The sequence below is a fragment of the Boleophthalmus pectinirostris genome, unplaced genomic scaffold (assembly GCF_026225935.1).
Source record: "Boleophthalmus pectinirostris isolate CB_2022bp ecotype Guang Dong unplaced genomic scaffold, ASM2622593v1 HiC_scaffold_13, whole genome shotgun sequence".
Taxonomy (NCBI): domain Eukaryota; kingdom Metazoa; phylum Chordata; class Actinopteri; order Gobiiformes; family Gobiidae; genus Boleophthalmus; species Boleophthalmus pectinirostris.
Window position 1 is genome coordinate 29,432,778 of NW_026571036.1, and position 27,857 is coordinate 29,460,634.

At 37.9% G+C, this 27,857-nt stretch overlaps 1 protein-coding gene across 1 annotated transcript in view; it reads left to right on the top strand.

The window, feature by feature from the left end:
- Window positions 1-27,857, top strand: part of LOC110168276 (1-phosphatidylinositol 4,5-bisphosphate phosphodiesterase beta-4) — a 222,765-nt gene that overhangs the window by 178,638 nt on the left and 16,270 nt on the right. Inside the window, exons 14-29 of the mRNA XM_055149678.1 lie at window positions 977-1,085; window positions 1,968-2,178; window positions 3,430-3,523; window positions 3,635-3,714; window positions 5,538-5,622; window positions 7,002-7,092; window positions 7,188-7,277; window positions 9,408-9,553; window positions 10,493-10,588; window positions 11,296-11,440; window positions 12,332-12,416; window positions 16,574-16,698; window positions 19,035-19,086; window positions 20,855-20,957; window positions 21,361-21,525; window positions 26,876-27,080. Of these exons, the coding sequence (XP_055005653.1) occupies window positions 977-1,085; window positions 1,968-2,178; window positions 3,430-3,523; window positions 3,635-3,714; window positions 5,538-5,622; window positions 7,002-7,092; window positions 7,188-7,277; window positions 9,408-9,553; window positions 10,493-10,588; window positions 11,296-11,440; window positions 12,332-12,416; window positions 16,574-16,698; window positions 19,035-19,086; window positions 20,855-20,957; window positions 21,361-21,525; window positions 26,876-27,080 (1,882 nt within the window). The remainder of the gene's footprint in view (window positions 1-976; window positions 1,086-1,967; window positions 2,179-3,429; window positions 3,524-3,634; window positions 3,715-5,537; window positions 5,623-7,001; window positions 7,093-7,187; window positions 7,278-9,407; window positions 9,554-10,492; window positions 10,589-11,295; window positions 11,441-12,331; window positions 12,417-16,573; window positions 16,699-19,034; window positions 19,087-20,854; window positions 20,958-21,360; window positions 21,526-26,875; window positions 27,081-27,857) is intronic.

Sequence of the window (27,857 nt, forward strand, 5' to 3'; positions counted from 1 at the left end):
ATGCTCACTTCCTGTTTTGAATGTGGTTAGCTCTGTCCATTTATAAATACAGTCTATGATTTAAATGCACATGTTTGTTTATGGCAATGACTTCAACAAAAATAGCCGTGTTTGTTTATCTAAGGGAAATTTTAAAATAAGAGAAACAGTGACCCTGACTCAAGTATAATTTCTGTCATTTTGAATTATAGAATTTTCAATTTAGATTTTGATTAGTTGCTATTAGGTTTATACAGTGTAAATATTAGCCATTAGCTCACCTATTGATAGCTGTGTTAAATATAGTATTTTTATGGACCTTTTATTATGAAGTCATTTACAGTGTCATTTTATTATGTTTGCTACATTGAATATTTAAAGATCCTATATCCCACAAAAATGACTTTTGTGAGCTTTAAGACAGGTGAAAATGTTGTTACCTCCTCAAAAACAAACCTGGAGATGTGTTTTGTTTCATTCACACACGTTTGTTAATGTTTGTTATTAGTCTGTCTACATCATCCAAGCTTAAAATGTTCTTTTCCACCTTGTGATGTCATGACGTTTTCAAGTTAACAGCTATATATGTTCAGTAGAGATTGGTAATTCCAGGGCTGAAATTATCCAAATCAACTTAGTGAAGGTGTTTGGAGTGTAAAAACACAGTGGAGCACTTCTTGTATTACCCATGACATCACAAGTTGGAACAGAGTGTTGTCCGTTTAACAGAAGAACTCAGCTTAAATATGCAGGATTTGTGTATTAAACATGTGAATGAAACAAAACACAACTCCAGGTCTGTTTGTGATGAGGAAACAACATTAGAACATAGATCAGAAAATAGTGTTATGTTTACCTTTAATCTGTTCTGAGCAACATCACATTAGCTGTAATTTGGGTTTTGTTACTAAGTGTTTTCATCCCATTTTGAGTGTGTATTCTAGTCTTAGTTCTTTATAAAGAGATGTGTTTGACTGTTCAATCTTTAAATCTCCAGAACCAGCGTGACCCCAGACTAAACGAAATCCTGTTCCCCTTCTACGACCCCAAAAGAGCCATGCAAATCATCGACAAGTACGAGAGGGACGAGGACCTCAAGAAGAAAGGTAACGCCTGGAAATCAAACTGATATACTGTAGATCGGATTTTCACACTTTCAATAACATTATTATTATGTTTTTTTCACTCTAGATCCTTTTTGTATTTGTATTTATATTGTATTATAACTTTAAAGGTGCACTGTATCCTCCACCTGCTTGCCTCATAGTGATGTCATTGCTTGGATTGGAATGTTCTACAGTACGGCATTAATCAAATATATATATCGTATTTATTCATTTACAGGTGTTTTTTATTTCTCCAAACTGCTATTCTTACTGTGAGGGGTCCCACTTCTCCACAGAGCTGACCTGTAACTTGGTCTAGTGATGTGGCCCACTTTTCTCCATGGAGATTGTTAAATTAAATGCCATACTGTAGAATATTTCAGGAAACTTTCTAGATCTAGATGTTACCTTTTGTAGTTTGTAATGTTGTGGCGCCCTCTACCAGCGACACAGTGGCACTACATTCCTTAAAATAATCACCACACTTTTTATTAAAAATGTTGGCCTTATTAAAAATTTATTTAAATGCCTTTCAGTATTAATTTACAGAATATGTACAAGCTTTAATCGATGCAATTTAATACAGATAAATAGTTAAATTTCTTCCTCCAGGTCTGAACTCTTCTCCACACTCCATGCTTTTATTTATAGAGTATAGGCTGTAAACCTCTCTCTTAAAAATAACCAAGCTGATCATTGACTATAAGAAATGACTGAAGCTTAAGTTTGATTAAAGAAAGCCCAAATAGCAGGATTTGTGTATTAAACATGTGAATGAAACAAAACAACAATGAGAAAATAGAGAAATATGTAATATATTTAAAACTGGATTAACTGCAGAGCCCTAGTTGACACAAACCCTCAACTGTTCTTATCCTTCAGGTCTCATGTCCAGTGATGGTTTCTGCCGATACCTGATGTCCGATGAGAACGCTCCGGTGTTTTTGGACCGTCTGGAGCTGTACCAGGAGATGGACCAGCCTCTGGCCCACTACTTCATCAGCTCCTCCCACAACACGTACCTGACGGGGAGGCAGTTTGGAGGGAAGTCCTCTGTGGAGATGTACCGCCAAGTGCTGCTGTCCGGCTGCAGGTATCTATACTAAACTATTAATGAAGCACTGTGTAAAGAAGTGGACTAAGGGAGTGTGACGTCACCTATAGCGTTCAGCTCCAGTCTAATGAAGCTTATGAGACTAGCAGTTATAGGAGAGAATTTGGAGCAGATTTCATTTTTTTAATTAAATTTTTTTCCTTTAATGAATACAAAAATTGCTATTAAATCAAGTTTTTCAAATACAGAATTTAAATTCCATGGTCATATGACTGTTGGTAAACTGTTCTAAACTCCTCCATCCCCCTCTCGTCCAAAAGGTTTGCAAGGGGCTCGTTTTTGGACAAAATAGTGAAATAAAAACACAAGGATCGTGTAGAGCAGGTTAATACAAACATTTTAAGACCAAAATGATGAGTCTCACTGCAAAGAGATGAGCGACAATTTTCAATGTAAAGTTAACTGGAGCCGGAGTTGATAGAGCTGAAAGCGTCCCCATGCTCACTTCCTATTTGGAACACAGTTTGTGGTAAGAAGGTTGTATGTACGTGAATGGGATGAGCTTTCAGCCACGTTACAATGTTTTTAGCTCATGCACAAAGGAAAAGTGGCGACTACAGTTGTGTTTATGTATTCCAGCTTTAGTCTGTCTTTCTCCTGTGAGCTTCAAAACCTTCTGGAATCTAAAAGTGCTGTTTACCGTTTTTAAAATAATCTCACTTTCATCAGACTGTAATAAGTTAAAACTAGAAATGTAGTCCATTAAGTTCTTAACTTTGTCAGGTAAGTGTTTGAAATGGCATTCAGTCTACATCAGTCTACATCTAACAGCTACTTTTTACCTTTGGTACGGTAAAAATGGGCAGTTCCAGGACTGAAATAATTGAAGTGATTCTAGTGAAGGTGTATGGGGTTAAAAACAAGGTAGAGCAGAGTGTTTTCTGTTTGAGAGAAGACTGATAAGACTGTGTACTGTTTGTGCCTGCACTGATATTATTACTATTACTGTGTGTTCATGTTTACATAGTGGGTGTATAGGGTGGGTGCAATGTAATTTCGTTGTGATTTTATATGACAATGACAGTAAAGCAATTGAATTTGAATCTGCAGAACTCCTTTAGCCTAAATATGCAGAATTTGTGTGTTAAACATGTGTGAATGAAACAAAACACAACTCCAGGTCTGTTTGTGATGAAGAAACAACATTATAACATCAGAAAATAGTGTAATTTGGGCCCTTTACGCTTTTGACCAGATCATAATTTTATTTTGTTGTTTTGTTTTCATCAGGTGTGTGGAGCTGGACTGTTGGGATGGAAAAGGAGAAGACCAGGAGCCGATCATCACCCACGGAAAAGCTATGTGCACAGACATCCTGTTTAAGGTATGGACCGTTACCTACAACATGCTGCCATCTAGTGGACATAATGTGACAGTGCACCTAAAATGGATTGAACTGTAAGCTTTCTCACTTCACATATTTTTTATTTTTCAGGATGTTATTCAAGCTATTAAGGAAACAGCTTTTGTCACGTCAGACTACCCTGTCATTCTGTCATTTGAAAACCATTGCAGGTAAAATATAAACACATACACTACTAGAAAAAAGTTTGGACACACCATCTCATTCACTGTTGTTGTTTTTTTCTGTACATTTACCACTTTTTACATTTTATAGTCAAGCAAAAGACATCAGATATATGCAGTGTTGGGAAGGTTACTTTTAAAATGTATTCCCCTACAGATTACAGATTACATACACCAAACTGTAGTTTGTAACGTAATCCATTAAATTACTTAAAGTGAGTAACGTAATCTGAATACTTTGGATTACTTGATGTTGTCATGCTTTTTAAAACTACATGAATGTAACAACCACATCCTGAAAATTCTTGTTTGTTCTCTTCAAATTGTCTTTTGAGCCCAAGTCTCCATGAACAGACTTTTGTTTGCTGTAGAGAAGCAAAGACCAGGAAATCTTAACATAAGATGTTTTGTCTGCATAAAGACAATAAAAATCCCAGATTTAACCATATTAAAAATATTATTGATAGAGAAATGATTTTTATATGAGATCACTGCTGCTTTAAATTATGTCCACCGACTGTTAGGTGTCATATTGTTTAGACTTGGTTTAGACCTGGTTTAGACCTGGTTTAGTCCTGGTTTAGACCTGGTTTAGTCCTAGTTTAGTCCTGGTTTAGACTGTTTAGTACTAGTTTGTACTAGTTTTAGTCCTGGTTTTAGACCTTTTTAGTCCTGGTTTACCTGGTTTAGACCTGGTTTAGTCCTGGTTTAGTCCTGGTTTAGTACTAGTTTAGTCCTGGTTTTAGACCTTCTTTAGTCCTGGTTTACTGGTTTAGACCTGGTTTAGTTTAGTCCTGGTTTAGTGGTTTAGACCTGGTTTTAGACCTGGTTTAGTTAGTCCTGGTTTTGGTTTAGTCCTGGTTTACCTGGTTTAAACCTGGTTTAGTCCTAGTTTAGTCCTAGTTTAGTCCTGGTAACTGTAACTGAATACATTTACTCATAATTTGTACTCTGATTACGTAACTCCGGTACATGTAATCTGTTACTCCCCAACACTGGATATATGAAGCATGATATATGGAATTATGCAGCAAAGAAGAACACATTAAATAACTTTACTTGTATGTAGCTAAGATCTATTTGTGTTACTATATTTGTATATTTTATTTTAACTTGTACATATACATTTTTACATTGATATGCCTTATTTGACACCAGTCTCTTACTATTTTTGCTTCTTATTCAGAATCTAATCATTACCATTTATATCTTTTTCTCTTTGTTATTATAATATATTGTGATTTTTGAGCTATGGTGTCCAAAATTTCCCCTTAATAAAGTCTGTGTAAGTCTAAGTCTAAATATAGATTTTAGTAACTACTCTTTGCTTTGTCAGAAAATATTTAGTAGAGTTATTTATTTTATTTTATTTATTTTAATAAGGACAGTGTGGAATTACAGTGTAAATATGCAAGATTATAATAAATATCAATACAAAATATAAAACATTTTCAAACAGACATAAATCAGAAGAGTAAAACAGCAGATTAAAAGTGTTCACAGACTTGGTTTTCCTTCATATATATATTAAGTTTAAAGTGGAGTTTGAATGTGGACAGTGATGGATTTTCTCGTTTTCTCTTGTGGAAGACTACTACAAAACCCCATATATCTTGCTTTATATATTTGATGTCTTTTGTTTGTATCTAAAAAGTAGAACGTAGTAAACATATAGAAAAAAGAAACATTGAATGAGATGGTTGTCCAAACTTTTGACTGGTGGTGTGTTATGAAAATTTTCAAGTTAATTTCTATAAAACAGTTGACAGATACTTTGTTGACGTTATTATGTCTTTTTATTTTATTCACAGTAAACCGCAGCAGTACAAGATGGCCAAATATTGTGAAGAAATATTTGGGGACCTACTTCTGAAGCAGCCACTGGAAAACTACCCTGTAAATATTACTTATTGTCTTTTTATTTTTTTGTTACACACTATTCACACGAGTTGAAATTAAACTCAGTATGTAACTTTTCTGGTGGAGCTCCTGCCATGTGCTTGTCCCCGTGGAGATGGAGCAGTTTAATGCCATACTGCAGAACATTCCAAGCAAAGCAATACAAGACAATAGAGACAAACATGTGGTAGAGCTTTAACTGGAAAAGTTACATAGTGCTGCTTTAGTTTAATTGAGAATATCCTGATCAGACAAACCAGAGGTTGTCAAAAGTATAGAAAAGCAGATACGTACTAAAGCTGGTATAGAAACTCTGAAATGTAAGACCAGTGTTGGGGAGTAACAGATTACATGTACCGGAGTTATGTAATCAGAGTACAAATTATGAGTAACTGTATTCAGTTACAGTTACTGTTTCAGTGAGTGGTAATTGGATTACACAGCAGTATTTTTCTGTTTTTACATTTTGGGTTAAATCCCCCTTTTCTTTTCTTTTTTTTTCCTTAATTCCACTCATTGCCGAACACTAAACCAGGTCTAAAACCAGGACTAAACTGGAACTAAACCAGGACTAAAACCAGGTCTAAACTAGGTCTAAACCAGGACTAAAACCAGGTCTAAACTAGGTCTAAACCAGGACTAAACTGGAACTAAACTAGGTCTAAAACCAGGTCTAAACCAGGACTAAACCGGAACTAAACCAGAACTAAAACCAGGTCTAAACTAGGTCTAAACCAGGACTAAACCAGGACTAAACCAGGACTAAACCAGGTCTAAACCAGGTCTAAACCAGGTCTAAACCAGGTCTAAACCAGGTCTAAACCAGGTCTAAACCAGGACTAAACCAGGACTAAACCAGGATTTAACTAAACCATGCTGCGTGGACCGTGTTTCCTCATCTTCTATCAATAATATTTTTAATTTAGTTAAGTAAAGTCTGGGCTTTTTATTTTCTTTTAGCAGACAAAACATCTTATGATATGATTTCCTCGTCTTTGCTTCTCTACAGCAAATCAAGTAATCCAAAGTATTCAGATTACGTTACTCATTTAAGTAATTTAATGGATTACGTTACAAACTACATTTTGGTGTGTGTAATCTGTAATCTGTAGGGGAATACATTTTAAAAGTCACCTTCCCAACACTGTGTAAAACCACATGGGAATAGAAAAGAAATTACTATGATTTGATGTTGACAATCACTTTCTATTGTCTAAAGAAAGAGTTTACAGTTTAAGTTTGAAATTTTAGTATCTTTACCAATACTAACAACACTTAAAAATAGAAAATGTTGATTTGAAGTCATTTAACTAATACACTAACTCATTTTTCCTATGTATGTTTTGGGGGTGCTTCTTTTTTCTTTTGCTCCAAAGATCGAAGCTGGACGGCCTCTGCCTTCTCCAAACGACCTTAAAAGAAAAATCCTAATCAAAAACAAACGCTTGAAACCAGAAGTGGAACAAAGTACGTATGAAACCTGACCTTTGTCTGTGGAGATTATTATATTATTATTATTACAGAACCTGTAATGTAAATGTATTTTTATTTCATTTGTACAGAACAACTCGAGGCCTTTAAGAAACACATGGAAGCAGGAGAGACCAACACTCCAGCGATTATAATGGGAGAAGAGGATGAGACTGAGAATGGTACGTACTCACTTACCTCTGCTAAATATTACGTTTGTAAGATACAGGAGTTACATTACACAGATCAGAAATGTTAGTGTGAAATAAAGAGAGGAGGGACAAGACAAAAATACATTTATTTAGTCTTTAATTTTATTAATTTATATAAACCCAGATATGTTAAATTAAAATATATTGTTTACAGATATAATGTTGTGAGTAGTAAAATGTAATAGTTTAAGTAAGCACAGTTAAAAGCAGACATCCAAATATCTGGGTTTCATGTGACGTCACAGGGCTACGTTTGTCAGCGCAAAATCAGATGGAGGCAGGAAGTGAACTGACTGGAGGAAAATGCCGATGTGTTGTGTAGTTTACAGCTGTGCCAATTGTTCTAACCGAGAGAAGGAAAAGCGATTTTTTTAGAGTATAGTCGTCCACAAAGGTCAGAAATGGGAAAAGCCGACAGAACAACGCTGTAAAAAGTGGATTACAAACCTGTTTGCGGTCGGGAGGAGCAGAATTCGCTAATGCTCGTGTCTGCAGTGAACACTTCGTCAAAGGTTTGTTACAAAGATAAATTGTTTTTTGTGGTTTACCTAAACATAAACGAATCATTAACGACTAACGGCTAACGACGTTTGTTGACATTAAATAGTTCAGATAGAGGTCACTGCTTATACACTGCAGTTTTTCCCATAACAGTTTATACACATAAAATAAGAGAAACACTCACCCCGGCCAAGACCAAACCATAATCATCATTTAGGTGTTTTGCACCAAGGTTGAGGACTCATCCACTGACAAAAAAAGTTATATTCCTCCAAACTTTTGTACGTCTTCATCTGTTGTCTGGTGTAGAACGATGTCTGAAGAGCTAAATAGTTTGTAATATCATCTGCCTCGATTATCGGCAAATCTTTTACTTCGGTTGAAAATTCTCTCATTTTCAATAAGATCAGGGTCAAGCCCAATATATTTGTCGACTAACTGCTTGTACTTTTGTCTTGCTACTGGCTCTAAATCCTGACAATAAGAACTCTTCTCCATATCTGTGTTCTCCAGAGCCGTGTTTGTCGCGTTTGTCTTCACTTCCTGCCCTCCACCTGAAATTCGTGCATCATTGTGATCACGTGACTGAAACCCTCCTATTGTTACGGCCATTTTTGTCCCACATTGGTTCAAGGTGTTTGGGGTGGAGCCTTAGGGGTGGAGCCTAGTGGCTCATAGCCAGGTGGCCTATGTGGCCTGATTATTCTGTGTGTGGAAGCTGTAGAGGGTTGAGGCAATACAGTTTTTTGACCGTGTGAACCGGATATACTGTGCAATCTTCAGTTATGGAATCTGCATCTACAATTAAACCTCATAACCAATATTCTGTAAGTTTGGAACATTGACTCTTTTGGTTTTCATCTTAGACACATGAGTCAAGCTAAAACCACACAGCCCCCACAGCTATAGTGGCAAACTCTGGAGTTAAACTGCCACTACATAAATAATAATTTAAAGCCACGGTATTTGACTTTTGGCCAACAAGTAAAACATGTTGTTTCATTATGGAGGTGTTTATTGCAGTAAAAACATTGAAAAAACATGTCATTGCTGTGTTCAGGCTTGCATCTCCACAAACTAGATTCTTGTTGTTCCTTTAGCTATAATATTCCACAGTCTGCCATAAAACATATCCATCTCCATGAAGAATGTTCCAAAGTGTGTTGTTTTAACTTTTTATTTTCATGGAATCATGCCTCGTGACTTTCCACTTCCAGAACGTTACAGACTTATCACTTTAAATAGAAGTACAAAAGTGTTCAAGTTGCTGTCACAGTGAAACAAGACAATCTGAATTTGAGTAAAAAAGAAAAAGACTGAAAATATGAGCTCAGACACTAATGCTTTTGGGATATTTTAGTAAGTTGACAATTCTTTTAGTAAATCATTTGGCCTATGTTGATTTTAGGAGCAAAATGTAATGTAACTGAGTAAACTTAACCCATTTAGGAGCCGTGCTATTATTGGTTTATAAAAATAACATTAAGAACAGTATGGTATATTATTAATCTCAGGAGGAAATTGTATTGAAATTGCAAATATAACTGAGTACCTCATTTGTGACTAAGTGTAAATGAACCGTGTTTATATGTGCTACAGGGGAGAAGGACGCAGAGGATAAAGATTTAAACTCCGAGGCTCCGAGCAGCCTGTCGGACGGAGTGAGCGAGAAAGACACAAACAGCGTATCCCACGGCAACGCAGTCAGCTCCAGGAAAGACGAGTGCAACAACAGCTTCAAGAAGGTACCAGGACTTTATAACTACATCAAGGTGCATTACACAACTTTCCGGTGGAGGGTCCATCACCTGCTCGTCTCCGTGGAGATGTCACAATAATTCTCTCTGTGAAGACGGTTGCCTCTCCATAGAGCTGGCCTATAGTTGTTTTCCTCATGAACTTTCTAGATAAAACAATAACATATACTTTAACAACATAATATGACATACCATGTGTTTAGGAAATCACTTTATTGACAGTAAAAAAAACTTCACTTTCTGTTTATATAAGTTGTCTGTTATACTTGTTAAATTAGATGATTAAAGGTGCACTATGTAACTTTTCTGACGGAAGAGCTGCGTGTCTTATTTTTATGTAAAACCCTGTGGAACAATAAAGTCAGATAAATTTGAGGTAAGATGGTGAAATCATAGACTGTATAAAGAAGTGGACTAAGGGAGTGTGACGTCATCCATAGCGTTCAGCTCCAGTCAAATGAAGCTCATGAGGCTAGCAGTTATAGGAGTGAATTTGGAGATGAGTTCCATATTTGGAATAGGAATTTATTTACTGACAAAATAGCAAAATAAAACCCCAGGATCACGTAGAGCGGGCTAATATGAACCTTTAAAAAGCAAAACGACGAGGCGCACAGCAGCAGTTAAAGAGAGAGGGGTGAATTTTTCAATGTAAAGTCAATTGGAGCCAGAGCTGATGGAGCTAGAAGCGCCTCCATGCTCACTTCCTATTTGAAACACAGCCATTCATATATACAGTCTAAGGGTAAAATACATTCTCTTTAAATAATATAAAATTAGGACTAATTACCAGGACTAGACCAGGACTAAACTAGTTCTAGTGTAGAACCAAACCAAGTCTACAGCAGGACTAAAATAGGCTCAAACCAGGACCCAACCAGGACCAAGTTGGTATTATATATATAAATATGTTTCTTTGTTTCACAGGTGACTGAAGACGACATCACAGAGATCTCTGAAGTGACCGAAGCAACAGACGCCACAGACATTTCAGAAGCCTCCGACCAAGACAACAACAAGAAGGTACAGATTACAGATTTATGATTATATTTTTGTGTTTTTATCTTGTTTCACTATCAACATATTCAGTTACATCTATTTAAATAAAAAATGCAATTGTTTGAGTAAACAACAGCCGTTCCTGTTCACTAAAGGAACCATATTACGTCCTCTCTTTCACTTTGGATCTGAAAGCTTTTTTTTTTAAGGTTATATATTGCGAAAAAGTCTTGTGAGCTTTAAGTCAAATGATGTTACCTCCTCAAAAAATACCTGGAATTGTCTTTTGTCTCATTCACATGTTTGATTAACCCTTTATTATTAGTCTGTCTACATCTCTACAGCTCAAAATGCTCAGTTCCACCTTGTGATGTCATGAAGCGGTAGTTTTCTTGTTAACAGCTACTTTTACATTTTGTTCAGTAGAGATCGGCAGTTCCCAGGCCGAAATCATCCAGATGATTGTAGTGAATGTGTATGGGGTTTAAAAACACAGTGGAGCATTTCCTGTATTACCACATGATGTCACAAGTTTGAATAAGGTTGTTTTTCAGTTTTGAGAGAAGATCTTAGTCTAAATCTGCAGGTTTGTGTGTTAAACATGTGTGAATGAAACAAAACACAACTCCAGGTCTGTTTGTGACGATGAAACAACATCATAACAGATCAGAAAATAGAAAATTATATAGGACCTTTAAGTATTCATCTGTCCCTTTCTCTTTGTGTTACAGAGTGTGGATGTGGCCGAGGACATAGAGGAAGCTCTCATTGCTCAGTACACTTATGTTGGAGCCACCACAAACATCCACCCGTATCTGTCTGCTATGGTCAACTACGCACAGCCCGTCAAGTTCCAGAGCTTTGACGTCGCAGAAGGTACAGCGATAGATAAATAGATACTAGATGGACAGATAAACCCTGTCTGTCTGTCTGTCTGTTTTTTCTATCTACTTTACTCATCTGTGTAAGTGCTCACTGGACCAGAGCTCAACCAAAAGACTGAATATAATGCACCGATATTCATGGGTTCAAGCTTTTGTTACATACAACATTTTGAGGAAAATTTTTAATCGCTATGGCAACAGTCTGGATTTCTCATCATCCTAAAGCTAGCCCTAACTTAGTCCTGGTTTATTCCTAGTTTAGTCCAAATTTATTGCTGGTTTAGTCCTAATTTAGTCCAAAATTAGTTCTGGTTTATTCAAAATTTAGTCCTGGTTTAGTCCTAATTTAGTCCGGGGTTAATCCTAATTTAGTCCTGGTTTAGTCCTAATTTAGTCTTGGTTTAGTGCTAGTTTAATCTTGGTTTAATCCTGAGTTAATCCTGGTTTAGTCGTAATTTAGTCCGGGTTTAGTCCTAATTTAGTCCTGGTTTATTCCTAATTTAGTCCTGGTTTAGTCCTGAGTTAATCCTGGTTTAGTCCTAATTTAGTCTTGGTTTAGTACTTGTTTAATCTTGGTTTAATCCTGAGTTAATCCTGATTTAGTTGTAATTTAGTCCTGGTTTAGTGCTGATTTAGTCCTTGTTTATTCCTAATTTAGTCCTGGTGTAATTCTAGATGGGCACTTCATCTTCATATTAACTTATCTTTATTAAATGGCTTGTCTGCATCTGCTTGTCTCGATGGAGGACTGTTTTTATTGCTCCAAAAATAGAAAAAAACTTAAACCCTATCTATCTATCCATCTATCCATCTATCTCTCTATCTTTTGCATTTTAGCATGTTGTACAACATACTTAATTCTCACATAATTCTTGTTTTTCAGAACGGAATGTTCACCACAACATGTCTTCATTCAACGAGTCTGTGGGTTTGGGTTACCTGAAAACCAACGCCATCGAGTTTGTCAAGTATCCTTCAACTCAGATTTAAGCTTTTATTTATTTCCTCGTGGGTTCAATTTTGTTAGTAGAGCTGAACAATGATCAGAATCAAAGTGAAAACATTTGAATAGTAAATCACAAAGTTACCATTTGCTGTGATTGGGTCTTGGTTTGGTCTTATTCTAGTCCTGCTTTGATCCTGCTTTGAGGTTAGTTTAGTCCTGATGTAGACTTGGTTTGGTCCTGTTCTAGTCCTGGTTTGGTCCTGTTCTAGTCTAGGTTTAGTTCCAAGTTTAGCTCCTGTTTTGACATGGTGTTTGGTCTGCAAGGGATTTTTATGTACTTTCGGGCAATCAATAACAAATTAACAAAATAGGAACACAAACAGAAGTTCTTCCAGACTTATTCCATATTATATAAATTATTAAAAACTATTAAATATAACTTATAATTAGAAAGATTAGAAGACTGCAGACGTGTTTAAATAGATGGGATTGTTGAGCTTTATTATCCTCAGTTGTATGTATGGAGTTTAAAAAGAGCTCAGCCTAAATATGCAGAGTTTGTGTGAATGAAACAAAACACAACTCCAGGTACACAGCAAATAGTGGAGTGTTCAAATTGACTCTCACAGAATCGATTTCAACATTTTCTCAGGGTTTATATGAGTCCAATCTGTTCTAGAGTTAATTTAACATTTTTTGGAAAAGTTAATTAAGTAACACTGGATCAAAGTTCCTGTTTAACCCCGAAATCAAGAGTTATATTAACATTTTGAGAGTAAATAAATAACACTTTGTAGGGTTATCCTGACTTAGCTAAACAGAGAGAAGTGTTTTATTTTTACACTTTATTTTAGTTAATTTAAAATGAAATGATGTACAAAACTGGTTCAAACTGGTCTTCTCTTGCCGGAGTTTAAAGTGGTGGGTGGGAGGTGCCAAAATAACACTAAAGGAAGTTGAATTAACACTAAAGGAAGTTGAATTAACACTAAAGGAAGTTGAATTAACACTAAAGGAAGTTGAATGAACACTAGGGGAACTTGAATTAACTTCAACCATATCAGCTCTGGCAAATAACCCCAACTCAAACCCACATTTATCTTTCAAATTGTTAAAATAACACTTTTTGTATTAAAAACAACTCTGAAATATTTTACCCTGAAATTTGAACCCTCCAGTTTTTGCTGTGTGTTTGTGATGAGGAAACATTATAACATAAATCAGTAATCAATAGTGTAATATGAGTCCTAACAGTGAAAAAGACGGCAAGACACAACCCAGAAGTAAAAAACATATTTGAAATTATTGTAGTATCAATAATTAAACTATTAAATATAACTTATAACTATGAATCTGTAGTTTAGATCACTGCAAAGATGTTTTAAAACTATGAGACTGTTCTGCTCTGTTTTGTCCAGTAAAATCTATGGTCCCCCAGAGACCAGTGTAGCATTCACTGACTCCAGTTAATGTGAGCGTAATGGGACGATTTGACCCCAACTGTTCCCTCTAAAAATAGCTCTGCGTCTGTTTAACTGTCCAACCCACGCTGCACTGCAAAAAAGAATATTTAGTTCAGATGAATTGATTTCAGGAACATTATTTTCTTTTGAGCAGATTTAGCTTTATTTTGACATGTTTCTGACTTGTTTTAAGAAATGACATCCAAGTTTTTATTATTTGCCAAAAATGCACTTACTCCACATTTATTTTCAGATTTCAGGTTAAAATATTTGGGAACCGGTCATAAATGTCATGAAACAAATTAAATTATCCTGGTGAAATGACCAAAGCTGATTCTAACTTAGCCTTTCTATTTAAATGTTACTTGAGCAGATATTTCAAGTTTTATATTATATTAGTGACTCAAAGAGAATTAGACAAACTTTATTGATCCACAAGGGACATGACTTGGACACAGAAGCTCACAGAGGTAGGACCAAGGCTTTGTTTTGCAAAGTCTCAAGTAAGTCTCAAGTCTTTGACCTCAAGTCCGAGTCAAGTCCCAAGTCAAATACAAACAAGTCCAAGTCGAGTCTCGAGTCACTGGCCCATAAGACCAAGTCAAGTCCAAGTCATCTGCTTTGAGCTTCAAGTCATTTTAAGTCTTTAACCAAAGTACCAAATATAGCTCAGATTTTTGCAATTTATTTGAATTTTAAACAAAATTATACTTTAAAAAATCATAGTATAGGTACATATATATGAGTAATTATATAAGAGTTGTAGAAATGCAAATATTTCCTTTTTAAATGTCTCGACAAGATCTTAGTATGAATCATTACAGTCAGAATAGAAAGAATTCAGATTTAAAAGTGCTTCTCAGGTCTTCTCGGCCTCAAGTCCGAGTCAAGTCCCAAGCCAATGACCTTCAAGTCCAAGTCGAGCCCCAATAAAGTCAAGTCTCAAGTCCTAAAAATAGTGACTCAAGTCTGACCTCTGGTAACTCATACATCACATTATATTATTATAACAGAGTAAAAATATATAAGAATGGTAATAAAACTTGTAAATAAGTAGGAATAACAAAATAGTAAGAGAATGGTGTCAAATAAGACATACATTTTATAGTAATGTAGTAATATAAATACAGTGTATCACAGTGAAACGCAAGAGTACATAAGATGAAATGATGACTGACAGAAACACTGGCTTCTGTCTGTTACATAAAGGTGAGTTGTATCTGTAAAGATAGACTGATATTTCAACTTTTTAGCAGTATTTGGTCTCTGAAATATTTTTGTTTTGGTCACTCTGTTGCCTAAAAAGTACACACCAAGATTTATTTTATCACTTCAATGTGAAAAGATAACAGCTCTCTACATCGCTCTCTTAAAGGTTTGTGGTAAAAAAGGGCCGTGTTTTTGAGTTTGTAGTAAAGTTAAATCACAGAATTTGGGGAAAATAATCAAAGCCTACATATTGGCCCAAAAATAATATGATTTCTCTGAATTCTAAGCAAATAAGATACACTTTTATAACAGAGACAGAGGCTGTATTAAACCAAAATGTCAAAAAAGAATACCGTATTTTCTGCATTATAGGGCGCTCTGGATTATAAGGCATTGAATCATTGAATGGTCTTTTTTCAAACTTTTTCACATATAAACCGCACCGGACTATAAGGCGCATTAAACGAAACACAACAGTTAGATAAGTCAGTCAAACTTTATTTAACACGTTCACAATAACTCTCAACTTTGTTCAATTGTAACACCTAAAAAAATACTGTCTGAGACGCTAAATTGTTAGTGTGTTCACAATAATTCATAATTGTTTAAACAGTTGGGCGATTCAGGCGTTCCAGCATGCCCACATCCCTCTCATCATTATCAGAGTCAGTGTGGTTACTGTTTCCTGGCAGTTCAGTGATGATTCTGGTCTTGGTGAAAGCTCAGACCACAGTTGATACTGATCCTTAGCCCAGGCGTCCATGATCCATTGGCAGATCGAGGCGTAAATTGCTCGGCGCTGTCTCCCTGTCTTAATGAATGTGTGTCTCCTTCTCTCATCCACTGCAGTTTAACTTTATAACAGTCTTGAGTTTAAAGTGGGTGTTGTAAGCGTGTCTCTTGACAGGTGCATTTTGATATTTAAAGGAATCACAGTATGTATTACTCCTGATGCTCCTGACTATGGTAGCCGTAATGCTGCAAGTGGTGCGGCTTTGTAGTTTACTAAAGTCGTACTAAGACACCCAAATAAATTCATATATAAGGCTCTCTGGATTATAAAGCCACAGTCGTTTTTTTGATGAAATGAAAGGCTTTTAAGTGCACCCTATAGTGCAGAAAATACAGTACATACTTCTCATCAATAATGCACTTAGATTGTAAATATTTTTGAACTATGAGCTAACTAATCCAAAAAAAATCTCACTAACTAGTCAACTACTAGAGATAACTACAGTCCTATGGTAGTGAATCATCGAAATTAGCAGAAAGTTACTTAGTGAAAAAGGTCACGTTTAAGTAGATATTAAACGTCCAATATTACACAAAATGGATTCTTGTGAGTGTCAAATGTTGTTAGAATGTTTTAGTATTTGTGTGTGAAACAAAACACAACTCCAGATATGTTTTTGATGAGGAAACAACAGTGTAGCGTAATATTTGCCCTTTAAATGTTTGTGTGTATTTGTGTATCTTTGAGTCTTGATTTTCCTGAGCCCGGCTGCAGTTATAACAAGCGTCAGATGAGCAGGATCTATCCCAAAGGAGGCCGAGTGGACTCCAGTAATTACATGCCTCAGATCTTCTGGAATGCCGGCTGCCAGATGGTCTCGCTCAACTTCCAAACCCCAGGTAACCACGGCAACACGTGACCTCCGCCCCGCACGCGCAAACAGACACTGACCACATGGGGACAACGCAAAACTGAACTGTTACTGTTACTTATTATTTGCATATTACTAAATTATGTTTTACAGAAGCGTGATAATTTGCAGGGGTATCACGCTGGGGGTGTTCTACGTGTATCTCTAATGGTGGGATGTTTAGGAGTTACCATGGTGACACAATACACACAAAACTGCCAAGACAGTTTTTCGTATAATATTTATGAAATGCTTTAAGTAAAGCGCTATGTAACTTTTATAGAGGGGGTATCTGCCAGTTATTTGTCTCCATGGGGATGATGTTGCTTTACCTGGAATGTTCCGTAGTATGGCATTAAACATATCTATTAAGTGAAGTGCAATCATCACAATCTTTTTTAAATTGTCTGATATAGTTAGATTTTTTTGTACTGTAAACTGCTGTTTTGAGTTATCCTGGTTTAGTCCCGGTCCAGTTCTGGTTTAGTCCTAATTTAGTCCTGGTTTAATCCTGGTTTAGTTCTGGTCCCAGTTAGTCCCAATTTAATCCTGATTTCATTCTGGTTTATTCTCGTTTTAGTTCTAATTTCATCCAGGTTTTGTCCTGGTTTAGTTCCGGTTTAGACCTGGTTTAGTTCTGGTTTATTCCCTTCTTAGTCCTAATTTTGTCCTGGTTTAGACCTGGTTTAGTCCTGGTTTAGCCCTGGTTTAGTCCTCCCTCGGTTTAGTCCCGCTTTAGTCCTGGTTTAGACCTGGTTTAGTCCAGCTTTAGTCCTGGTTTAGTCCTCCTGGTTTAGTCCCGCTTTAGTCCTAGTTTTGTCCTGCTTTAGTCCTGGTTTAGTCCCACTTTAGTCCTGGTTAGGCCTGGTTTAGTCCTGCTTTAGTCCTACTTTAGTCCTGGTTTAGACTTGGTATAGTCCTTGTTTTAGTCCAGTTTTAGTCCAGTTTTAGTCCAGTTTTAGTCCAGTTTTAGTCCAGTTTTAGTCCAGTTTTAGTGCTGGTCCAGTGTGATTTTGGCGCTCTGACAGGCCGTCTGTGTTGTAAACTGTCATTGTGAGTGAGTGGAGCCTGTTGAGCAGCTGCTGCCCTATAACCACAGGGTGAACGGGTCAGAGCAGATGGAGCTGGGAGCAGGACATGTGCACAGCTCCAGGGAAACGCTAAAGACCAGGAAATCTCCATCACTCAAATCACAAACACACACACACACACCAAGTTCAATACTAATATGGAACTGCAGCTTTTTTTTTACATACATTTTGTGATTCAGGTTTTGTGTTTTATTTAAAGTAAAAGTCTGTTTCTCTCTCTCCTCCCTCCTTTCTCTCCCTTGCTCCCTTCTCTCTCTGTCTCTCCACCCCCCTTCCTCTTCTCTCTCTTCTCTCTCTATTCCTCTCTTCTCTCTCTCCCTCCTGCTCACTCTCTTTCTCTCTCTTTCCTTCCCTCCTCTCCCTTTCTTTCTTTCTTTCTTTCTCTTTTTCCCCCTCTTTCTCCTCCCTCTCTCTCTACTCTCTCTATCTCCTTCCTCTCGCTGTCTCTTTCCTTCCCTCATCTCCATCCTCTCTCTCTCTCTCCTCTTTCCTTCCCTCATCTCCCTTTTTTCCTCACTCACTCGCTCTCTCTTTCTTTCCCTTCTTTCCTTTTCTCTCTCCCCTCTCTCTCTCATTCCTCTCTCTCTTTCCTTCCCTCATCTGCCTTTTTTCTCACTCTCTTTTCCTCCCTCCCCTCCATTTGTTCTCACTCGCTCACTTTCCTTCCCTCCTCTCCCTTTCTCTCTCTTGCCCTCCCTACTCTCTCTCTCTTTTTCCCTCCCTCCTCTCCCTTTCTCCCTCCTCTCTCTCTTTCTCTCTCTCTCTCCCCTCCCTCCTCTCCCTTTCTCTTTCTCCCCTGTCTCTCTCTCCTTCCTCTCTCCCTCTCTCTCTTTCCCTCCCTCCTCTGCCTTTCTCTCTGTCTTTCTCCCCGTTTCTCTTCCCACTTCTGTCTCTTTCCTTCCTCTCTTGCCCTCTCTCCTTCCCTCTCTCCCTCTCCCTCTTTATCTCTCTCTCCTCCCTCTCTCTTCTCTCTCTCTCCCTCCTCCATCTCTCTTCCCTCTCTCCCTCTCCCTCTCTCTCTCTCTCCGTCCTCCCTCTTTATCTCTCTCTCTCCCTCCCACTCCCTCTCTCTCCCTCCCTCCTTCTCTCTCTTCTCTCTCTCCCTCCTTCTCTCTCTTCTCTCTCTCTCCTCTCTCTCCTTCTCTATCTCTCTCCCTCCCTACCTCTCTCTCTTCTCTCTCTCCCTCCCTCCTTCTCTCTCTTCTCTCTCTCTCTCCCTCTGTCTTTCTTTCAGATCTGGCCATGCAGTTGAACCAGGGGAAGTTTGAGTACAACGGCTCTTGCGGGTGAGTTTCCCGTCTTCTTCTTCTTCTTCTTCAGCTCGTCTTCACTTCCTGTCCGTTTGTCTCCTTCTCTCGTCCATTAGAGGCGTCAAATAAAGCCTGTCACATCTCATTACTGCCCCCTACAGTGCAGCCCCGCGTGGCCCCGCGTGGCCCCGGGACCCCGCGCTGTCTCTAATATCCACTCATTAGAAAGAACATTACTGCAGCAGAGGACGAGCACCAGCACAACTCTACATCACTCACACTCTCTTCACTTTTTTACAACGTGGATTCATGTCGTTTTGGGTGCATTCACGTTTGGTCCTGGTTTTAACCCAGTTTAGTCCAGATTTTGGTCCTGGTTTAGTTCCAGGTTTAGTCTTTTATATCGTAAGCAGAGCCTGGGGAGGACTTGGATGGGAGACCACTGGGAAAATCAAGTGCCACAGTTCTGCTTTAATGCTGTCCTAGTCCTAAATTTGGTGTACTTTAGTTCTGGTTTAGTCCTCCTGGTTTAGTTCTAAATGAGTTGAGTCTTGGTTGAGTGTTAATTTAGTCCTGGTTTAGTTCTGGTTTAATCCTGTCTTTGTCCTAATTTGGTCCTGGTTTACTGCTCCTGGTTTAGTCCGAATTTAGTCCTGGTTTAGTCCTCTGCTTTACTTCTAATTTAGTCCTGGTTTAGTCCTCCAGGTTTAGTCCCAATTTTGTCCTGGTTTAGTCCTCCTGGTTTAGTCCTGGTTTAGTCCTGGTTAGTTCCAGGTTTAGTCCTTTATATATTAAGCAGAGCCTGGGGAGGACTTGGATTGGAGACCACTGGGAAAATCAAGTGCCACAGTTCTGCTTTAATGCTGTCTTAGTCTTAAATTTGTCCTGGTTTAGTTTTGGTTTAGTCCTCCTGGTTTAGTCTTGGTTTAGTTCTGGTTTATTCCTGTTTTAGTCCTAATTTTACCCTGGTTTAATTCTGGTTTATTCTCATCTAAATCCTAATTTTGTCCTTGATTTGTTCTGGTTTAGTCCTCCTGGTTTAGTCCTAAATGAGCTCAGTCTTGGTTGAGTCTTAATTTAGTCCTGGTTTAGTTCTGGTTTAATCCTGGTCTAGTCCTAATTTAGTCCTAATTTAGTCCTGGTTTAGTCCTCCTGGTTTAGTCCTAAATGAGTTAAGTCTTGGTTGAGTCTTAATTTAGTCCTATTTTAGTTCTGGTTTAATCCTGTCCTTGTCCTAATTTTGTCCTGGTTTAATTCAGTTTTTTTCTCATCTAAATCCTAATTTTGTCCTGGATTAGTTCTGGTTTAGTCCTAATTTAGTCCTTGTTTAGTCCCCCTGGTTTAGTCTTAATTAAATCCTGGTTTAGTTCCAGGTTTAGTCCTTTATATATTAAGCAGGGCCTGGGGAGGACCTTGGATGGGAGACCGCTGTTGTTGTGTCCTAAGGCAAGACACTTCACCCACATTACCCAGTATGAATGTGGTGTGAATATGAGGTGGTGGTGTTTTGAGGGGAGGATGGAGAAAATAGGTTTTGCTTCCATCTGTATTATTATCATTATTATCTATAAAGTTATTGACATACACATTTGTGGGAAAAGCCATATTAGAACTACTAATAATAAGTCTTATAATGAAATATAAACAATAATGTGTAGGTTAAATCAAAATGAATATATTTTGACTGAGCTCACGTCATTTTTTGTCATCGTTCTTTTTACAGTGTAGCGCTCAGATCCACGTGTTTTGAAATGGTGACTTTAGGTTTAGTTGTGCTGACTGTAGATTATCTTGTTTTCCTCAGGTATTTGTTGAAGCCAGATTTCATGAGGAGGTCGGACAGAACGTTTGACCCTTTCTCAGAAACACCAGTGGATGGCGTCATTGCTGCTACCTGCAGTGTCCAGGTAATGGGAAAATCGATTGTGCGTGAACTGTTCTCCATCCAGCAGCTGTATTATACTAGAACAGAGGAACACTGCAGGAAACATTCTTTACAACACATTTCAACATCATTAACACATGAGTTTAGCTGAATATTATTAATAATATTCACTTTATTTGAAACACAATCATTTAATCATGACAAAATCTTTTATCTTTTTTTTTACTCAAATTAATACATATGTTTTGGCAGATAAAAAACTACAATCTACATTACACATCAGCATTATGCATTGCTATCTCTCATTTTAGATTTAAATAACCCTAAACATAAAAAACAGTAACAAATCAGATAAAATAAATTAAACAAAACATGTAAAAAATGTAATGTTATTGGTTTAAATAATTCTACATTTCCTTTTTCAGGTTTTCTCGGGGCAGTTCTTGTCGGATAAGAAGATCGGCACATACGTGGAGGTGGACATGTACGGCCTCCCCACAGACACGATCCGTAAAGAGTTCCGTACTCGAATGGTCATGAACAACGGACTGAACCCCGCCTACAACGAGGAGCCCTTCGTCTTCAGGAAGGTACTAGATCAGGACTAAACCAGGTCTAAAACAGGAAACAGGACTAAACAGGTAAACAAGACTAAACAGGACTAAACCAAGATAAAACAGGACTAAACCAAGACTAAACAAAACCAAGACTAAAACAGGAAAACAGAACAAACAAGACTAAAGACTAAAACAGGACTAAACCAGACTAAACCAAGACTAAAACAGGACTAAACAGACTAAAAGACTAAACAGGACTAAACAACTAAAAGACTAAAACAGACTAAACAGACTAAACAGGACTAAACCAAGACTAAAACAGAAAACAAGACTATAACAGGACTAAAACAGGATTAAACCAGGATTAAAACCAGATTTAGACAGTACTAAACCATGACTAAAATAGGACTAAACCAAGACTAAAACAGGACCAAACCAGGACTAAAATATGACTTAAACAGAACTAAAACAAGAATAAAACAGAACCAAACCAGGACTAAGACAGGACTAGACCAGGATCAAACCAGGACAAAAACAGGATTTAAACAGGACTAAAACAAAATTAAAACAGGATTAAACCAGAACTAAAGTAGGATTGAACTCGGACTAAACCAAGACTAAACCAGGACTAAACCAGGACTAAACCAAGATTAAAACAGGATTTAAACCAGAACCAAAGTAGGATTGAACTAGGACTAAACCAGGACTAAAACAGGATTAAACCAAAACTAAAACAGGACTAAATCAAGACTAAAACAGGGATAAACCAAGACTTAAACAAGACTATACCAGGACTAAACCAAGATTTAAACAGGATTAAACCAGAAATAAAGTAGGACTAAAACCAGGACTAAAACAGGATTAAACCAGGACCAAAACAGGACTAAAGCAGTACTAAACCAGGACTAAATCAGAACTAAAGTAGGCCTAAACTGGGACTAAACCAGGACTAAACAATAACAGAACCAGACTAAACCAGGACCAAACCAATGTACAAACCCGTCTACTGTAGTCTTTCCTCTCTCTCCTTGCTCGTATTTTTCATTCCTAACAGTGCACCGAGCGTACATTTCAACAAACACTTTATTGAATCCGGACAGTAAAGTACATGAGGGACGGCGAGTATAAAGTAGATAATAATAGTACAAGTACAAGAGAAGTAAAGGCAGGCTCAGTATTTACAGTAGAGGGGATAAGAGCCTCCCTCAGCACAAGTCTATGAGGCGTGACCAGGACTCTCTCCTCATCCATCACCTCTGCCGCAGTGCTGTTCCCCTGCTCTCTACAAGGGACTATCAGGGAAGGGCATCTGGTTTAATCTGCCCCCGCTCACCACCGCCCCACCGCTCATCTGCATACATGTAATATACACACTAAAGCAGAGGTCCACGACCTTTTTAGAGCCACGGACCAGTTTTATGTCTGACAATATTTAACGGACCGGGCGATGCGGTGGCGCAGTATGGTTTAGTCCTGGTTTAGTCCTGGTTTAGTGCTGGTTTAGTCTTGGTTTAGACTTGGTTTAGACCTGATTTTAGACCCAGAATAGTCCTGGTTTTAGACCTGGTTTTAGACCTGGATTTAGACCTTGTTTTAGACCTAGTTTAGTCCTGGTTTTAGTTCTGGTTTTTGTTCTGGTTTTAGTTCTGGTTTTTTGTTCTGGTTTTAGTTCTGGTTTTTGTTCTGGTTTTAGTCTGGTTTAGTCACGGTTTAGACTTTGTTTAGTCCTAGTTTAGTCCTGGTTTTAGAACTGTTTTTTGTTCTGGTTTTAGTTCTGGTTTTTGTTCTGGTTTTAGTTCTGGTTTTAGTGCTGGTTTAGTCACGGTTTAGACTTGGTTTAGTCCTAGTTTAGTCCTGGTTTTAGAACTGGTTTAGACCTGGATTTAGACCTGGTTTTAGTTCTGGTTTACACCTGATTTAGTCCTAGTTTAGTCTTGGTTTAGACTTGGGTTAGTCCTGGTTTAGATCTGGTTTAGACCTGGTTTACTCCTGGTTTTAGTTCTGGTTTAAACCTGGTTAAATCCTGTTTTAGACCTGATTTAGTCCTGGTTTAATCTTGGTTTAGACTTGGTTTAGTCCTGGTTTAAGTTCTGGTTTTAGTCCTGGTTTTAGACCTGGTTTAGTTCTGGTTTATGGCGTATGGGAGGGGGGGGTTGGGGGTTGGGGACTAAAGGACGAGTTATTGGGACTTATGGAACCTATTTTGATCCTCATTAAATAAAGGACCCATATCAATCTATTTCCTGATCTGTGTTATAATGTTGTATCTTGATCAAAAACATCTCATTTAACACATAAACTCATCCATATTTAGGCTGAGTTCTTCTCTCAAAAAGAAAACACTCTGTTCCACCTTGTGATGTCATGTGGTAACACAGGAAGTGCTCCATTGTGTTTCTAAACTCCGTACATCTTCACTAGAATGAATCATTTCCACAGTTTCACCTCTGTTTGTCAGTTTCTACTGAACTAGGCTTGAACTGAATTTATTTGTTTGAGATGTTTCTCCAGATGCCTTGAGATGTCTCACCGTCACCTCATAGTCACAACAACAGAACACAGATACAGTAGGGCAGACAGGAAGATACATACAGTCAAATAAACATAGAAAACAAAACAACAAAATCAACACACACTTGACTGTTAGGCACATAATAAACCAAAATTAAACAAAAACTAAGACAACGTTCAAATACAGTCACAAAATACAAAAAAATGACCAAGAATATTCAACAAAATGATCAAAAACAATTACATGGTTTATAAAAATATTGAACCAGAGCCTTTTTAAATGAGGGGACAGAAGTTAATCCGTGAATTGATGAGGGAAAATGTTTCCAATCAGAGGGAGCTTTATATTTAAATGAGTGTTTTCTTATTTGTTTCTTGACTCTTTGATTGAGGAGAACTGAGATGAATGCATGTAAAGATAAATAATAAGTTAATAAGAGGTTGACGTCGGGAGGACAGAGTGAGCAGGAGAGTTGGTGGAACATCACACAGCGGTGAGTTCTGAAGGGACAGCGGAGAATAAATATGCACAGATTGTTCTAGATAAACATTGAGAGGTATTTTGATAAACTATATCACAGTAATCTAAGATGGGAAATATTAATTTTGAGATAATGTTAACTAAAGGAAGGAACTAATGTAGCTGTTAACATGAAAACTAGCACTACATGACATCACAAGGTGGAATTTTGAGCTTCAGAGATGTTGAAAAGTAATAATGCAGGATTAGTCAAACAACAAATCCAGGTCTGTTTTTGATAAGATAACAATATTATAACATGACTTAAAGCTTCCAAGAGTCCATTTTGTGTAATATAGGACCTTTAACAATTCTAAAACAGTCAAAATTACCAAAAAAACGTAAAGTAATTTGATCTTAAATCATTCTACACTGTACAGTTTAAACTCAAAGCTGTCAGGCTCCGTCACATTTGCATAGACTTCCACACAAACAGACTCTCCTCATTCATCTCCGCTGAGGACGCTAATCTCACTCTCTCCTCGGAGTATTTATCATCCTCCGCTGTTCCCTTATCTGCACTCGTCTGCGCGCACCCTTTGACTCTCCCATCGGGTGAGCCCCGCCGCCCCAGGACACAGCTCTGTAGATATGAAACCTGGTCTCTGGTTGTTTACAGCAGCACAGGTACAGGTGAAAGAATGACATTCCCACTGCAAAGCTGACAACTGATGACGACTGGTTTGTACTCTGCTCTATTGTCCAAAACTTTGTCTATTAAAAGTGCACTGTGGAACATTTCTACTTGTTTCCATGGAGATGTTATTGCTTTGCCTCGAATGTCCCAAAATAAGACTTGGACATATTGTGCATTTATCTCATTATAGGTGTTTTAATATACTTTGAAAACATTGCATTCTTATTTTGAGTGGAGTCTCTAACCGGTTTGTTTCCATTTAATGCTCTACTGTGGAACATCCAAGGCAAATCAATATAATTTCAGCTGACAAACAGGTGGCAGTGCCCCGTTCTAACTATAATGTCAACTTTTTAACTACAACATGGACATTCTTTGAGGGGGTAAAGCTAACTAGAGACACTGCTCTGTCTGAAGCTCTGTTACTCAAGTTAGACTTTAATCTGAGTTTTGTTTTAACACAATTTGACCAGAAAGAGTTGACTTAGTAGCTGGAAGTACAACAAGAGTGTTAACAGTACAGCCACAGTATTTCAGTTAGTCACACAGGTTGCAGGTTTTATTTACTGTATATTTGGATTCTTAAGATTCAGTTCATTGCAGAAAACCCAAATTATTTAATTACTGTATATATATACGCTCCATCGACTTTATATTGAAAAACTGAAAAACTGTCCCGTCTCTCTGTAACTACTGCAGTGAGCCTCGTCAGTTTGGTTTTAAAGTGTTCCATATTAACCCGCTCTGCATGATCCTGGTGTTTTAATTTTGCTCTTTTGTCCTTAAATCAATTCCTAGTCCTAATATAGAACTGACACCAAATTCTCTCATGTAACTGCAAGCCTTGATGAGCTTCATTTGACTGGAACTGAACTCTATGGGTGATGTCACACTCACTTAGGCAAGGTTCAGACTGAATCTGATTTTTTCGCCCCTCTTCTCCTGTATCTGATCTTTTAATGACAGTCTGAACGACACAGATCTGATTTTTCTCAAATGTGACCCAGGCCACTTGGACACGTGCTCCTAAAACCGATACATATCCGATATTTTGACATATGACTTCAGTCTGAACAGCCAGGTCACATTCATCCCACCTACACGTCAGGCTCAGAGTCTTGTCAATTGAGGGAAAGCGAGGTTAGAGAGTTTATTAATATTTGGGGGGATCGCTGTATTCAGGTCAAATTGGAGGAGTCTTATCGGAACCGGGCAGTTTTTGAAATGATTGCCAAAGAAATGTCCGAGCGTGGCTACAGTTGGTCGATGGCTCCAATGTCAACGAAAAATAAAGAGCCTGCGAGCCAAATACAAGGAGGACTAAAGACTCAAACAAACAAAGTGGCAGTGGATGTGTAATCTGTCCATTTTATCAAGAACTGGACCGTATTTTGGGAGACACAGAGCATGCTCGCTGTGTGTGACGTCGTCGTGTCCTCCACTGCACATGCGGGACACTTTTGGGGCATTTAAAGTTCACACTGGAAGATCACATACAAGTCGCATTTAATTGGAAATGTGAACGACCTCGCAAAAAAGTCGGAGTTCACAAAAAATCGGACTTGAGCACTAAGCCTTGCAGTCTTAAGCGTCGTCTTAGTCTGCTTCTGTATACAAACAATGGTCCTCCCTCTATTTCCACCTCTCTCTTTTTATCTATTTTTCTCCTCCGTCTATGATCGAGCTATAACCAAACTTTTTCCTCTCTGTCTCAGGTGATCTTGCCTGATTTGGCGGTGCTGCGTATCGCCGTGTACGATGATAACAATAAGCTGATCGGGCAGAGGATCCTGCCTCTGGACGGGCTGCAGGCCGGGTACAGACACATCTCCCTGAGGAACGAAGGGAACAAGCCTCTGTCTCTGCCCACCGTCTTCTGTCAGATCATCCTCAAGACATACGTGCCCGATGGGTTCGGAGGTCAGACTGTCACACATGCTTCAACAGAAACACTATGTTAGGGTGACCAGGCGTCCCTGTTTACCCGGGACAGTCCCAGTTTTTAGCCTTGTGTCCCCTGTCCCAGCAGATTTATACAAAACCAATGATTTGCCCCAATTTTATACAAGAAATGTCACAGGTGTCTCTATTTTTGACCACTTTGATCCCCACCAACAGCAAAGAGAGGGAATATATTGTCATTTGTTAGGCAAAAATACAGAAAATTGAGCTTGAAAATGACCATACGAAATATAAATTGCACCATCAGAAGTCCTTCAGATTACAGTTGAAGTTATGAATGGGTGATTAGTTACAGTTGCATTCTATTTTCACAATTTTATTTATACCAACCATCCTAAACCCGGTGTGTCCCAGTTTTGAATATTGAAAATCTGGTCACTCTAGCTTATATAATATTTCATAATAGTGTTGTCCAGTGTAATGATAATAGACTGTTAGCGTCACTACTTCCTGTCCAGTTTTATCATCATGAGTTTTTTTTTATTGCTGAGTCATGCTAAAATAAAAAATAAATAAATAAACATAAGGCAGTGAACCGGGAGCTGGAGGTGGATGTCTAATGTTGAGGTATAATTAGGGTGAGCAGACGTCCCTGTTTACCCGGGACAGTCCCAGTTTTGAGCCCTGTGTCCCCTCTCCCAGCAGATTTATCCAAAACCAGTGATCTGTCTCGGTTTTATACAAGAAATGTCTCAGCTGTCCCTATTTTTGACCAATTTGATCCCTACCATCAAC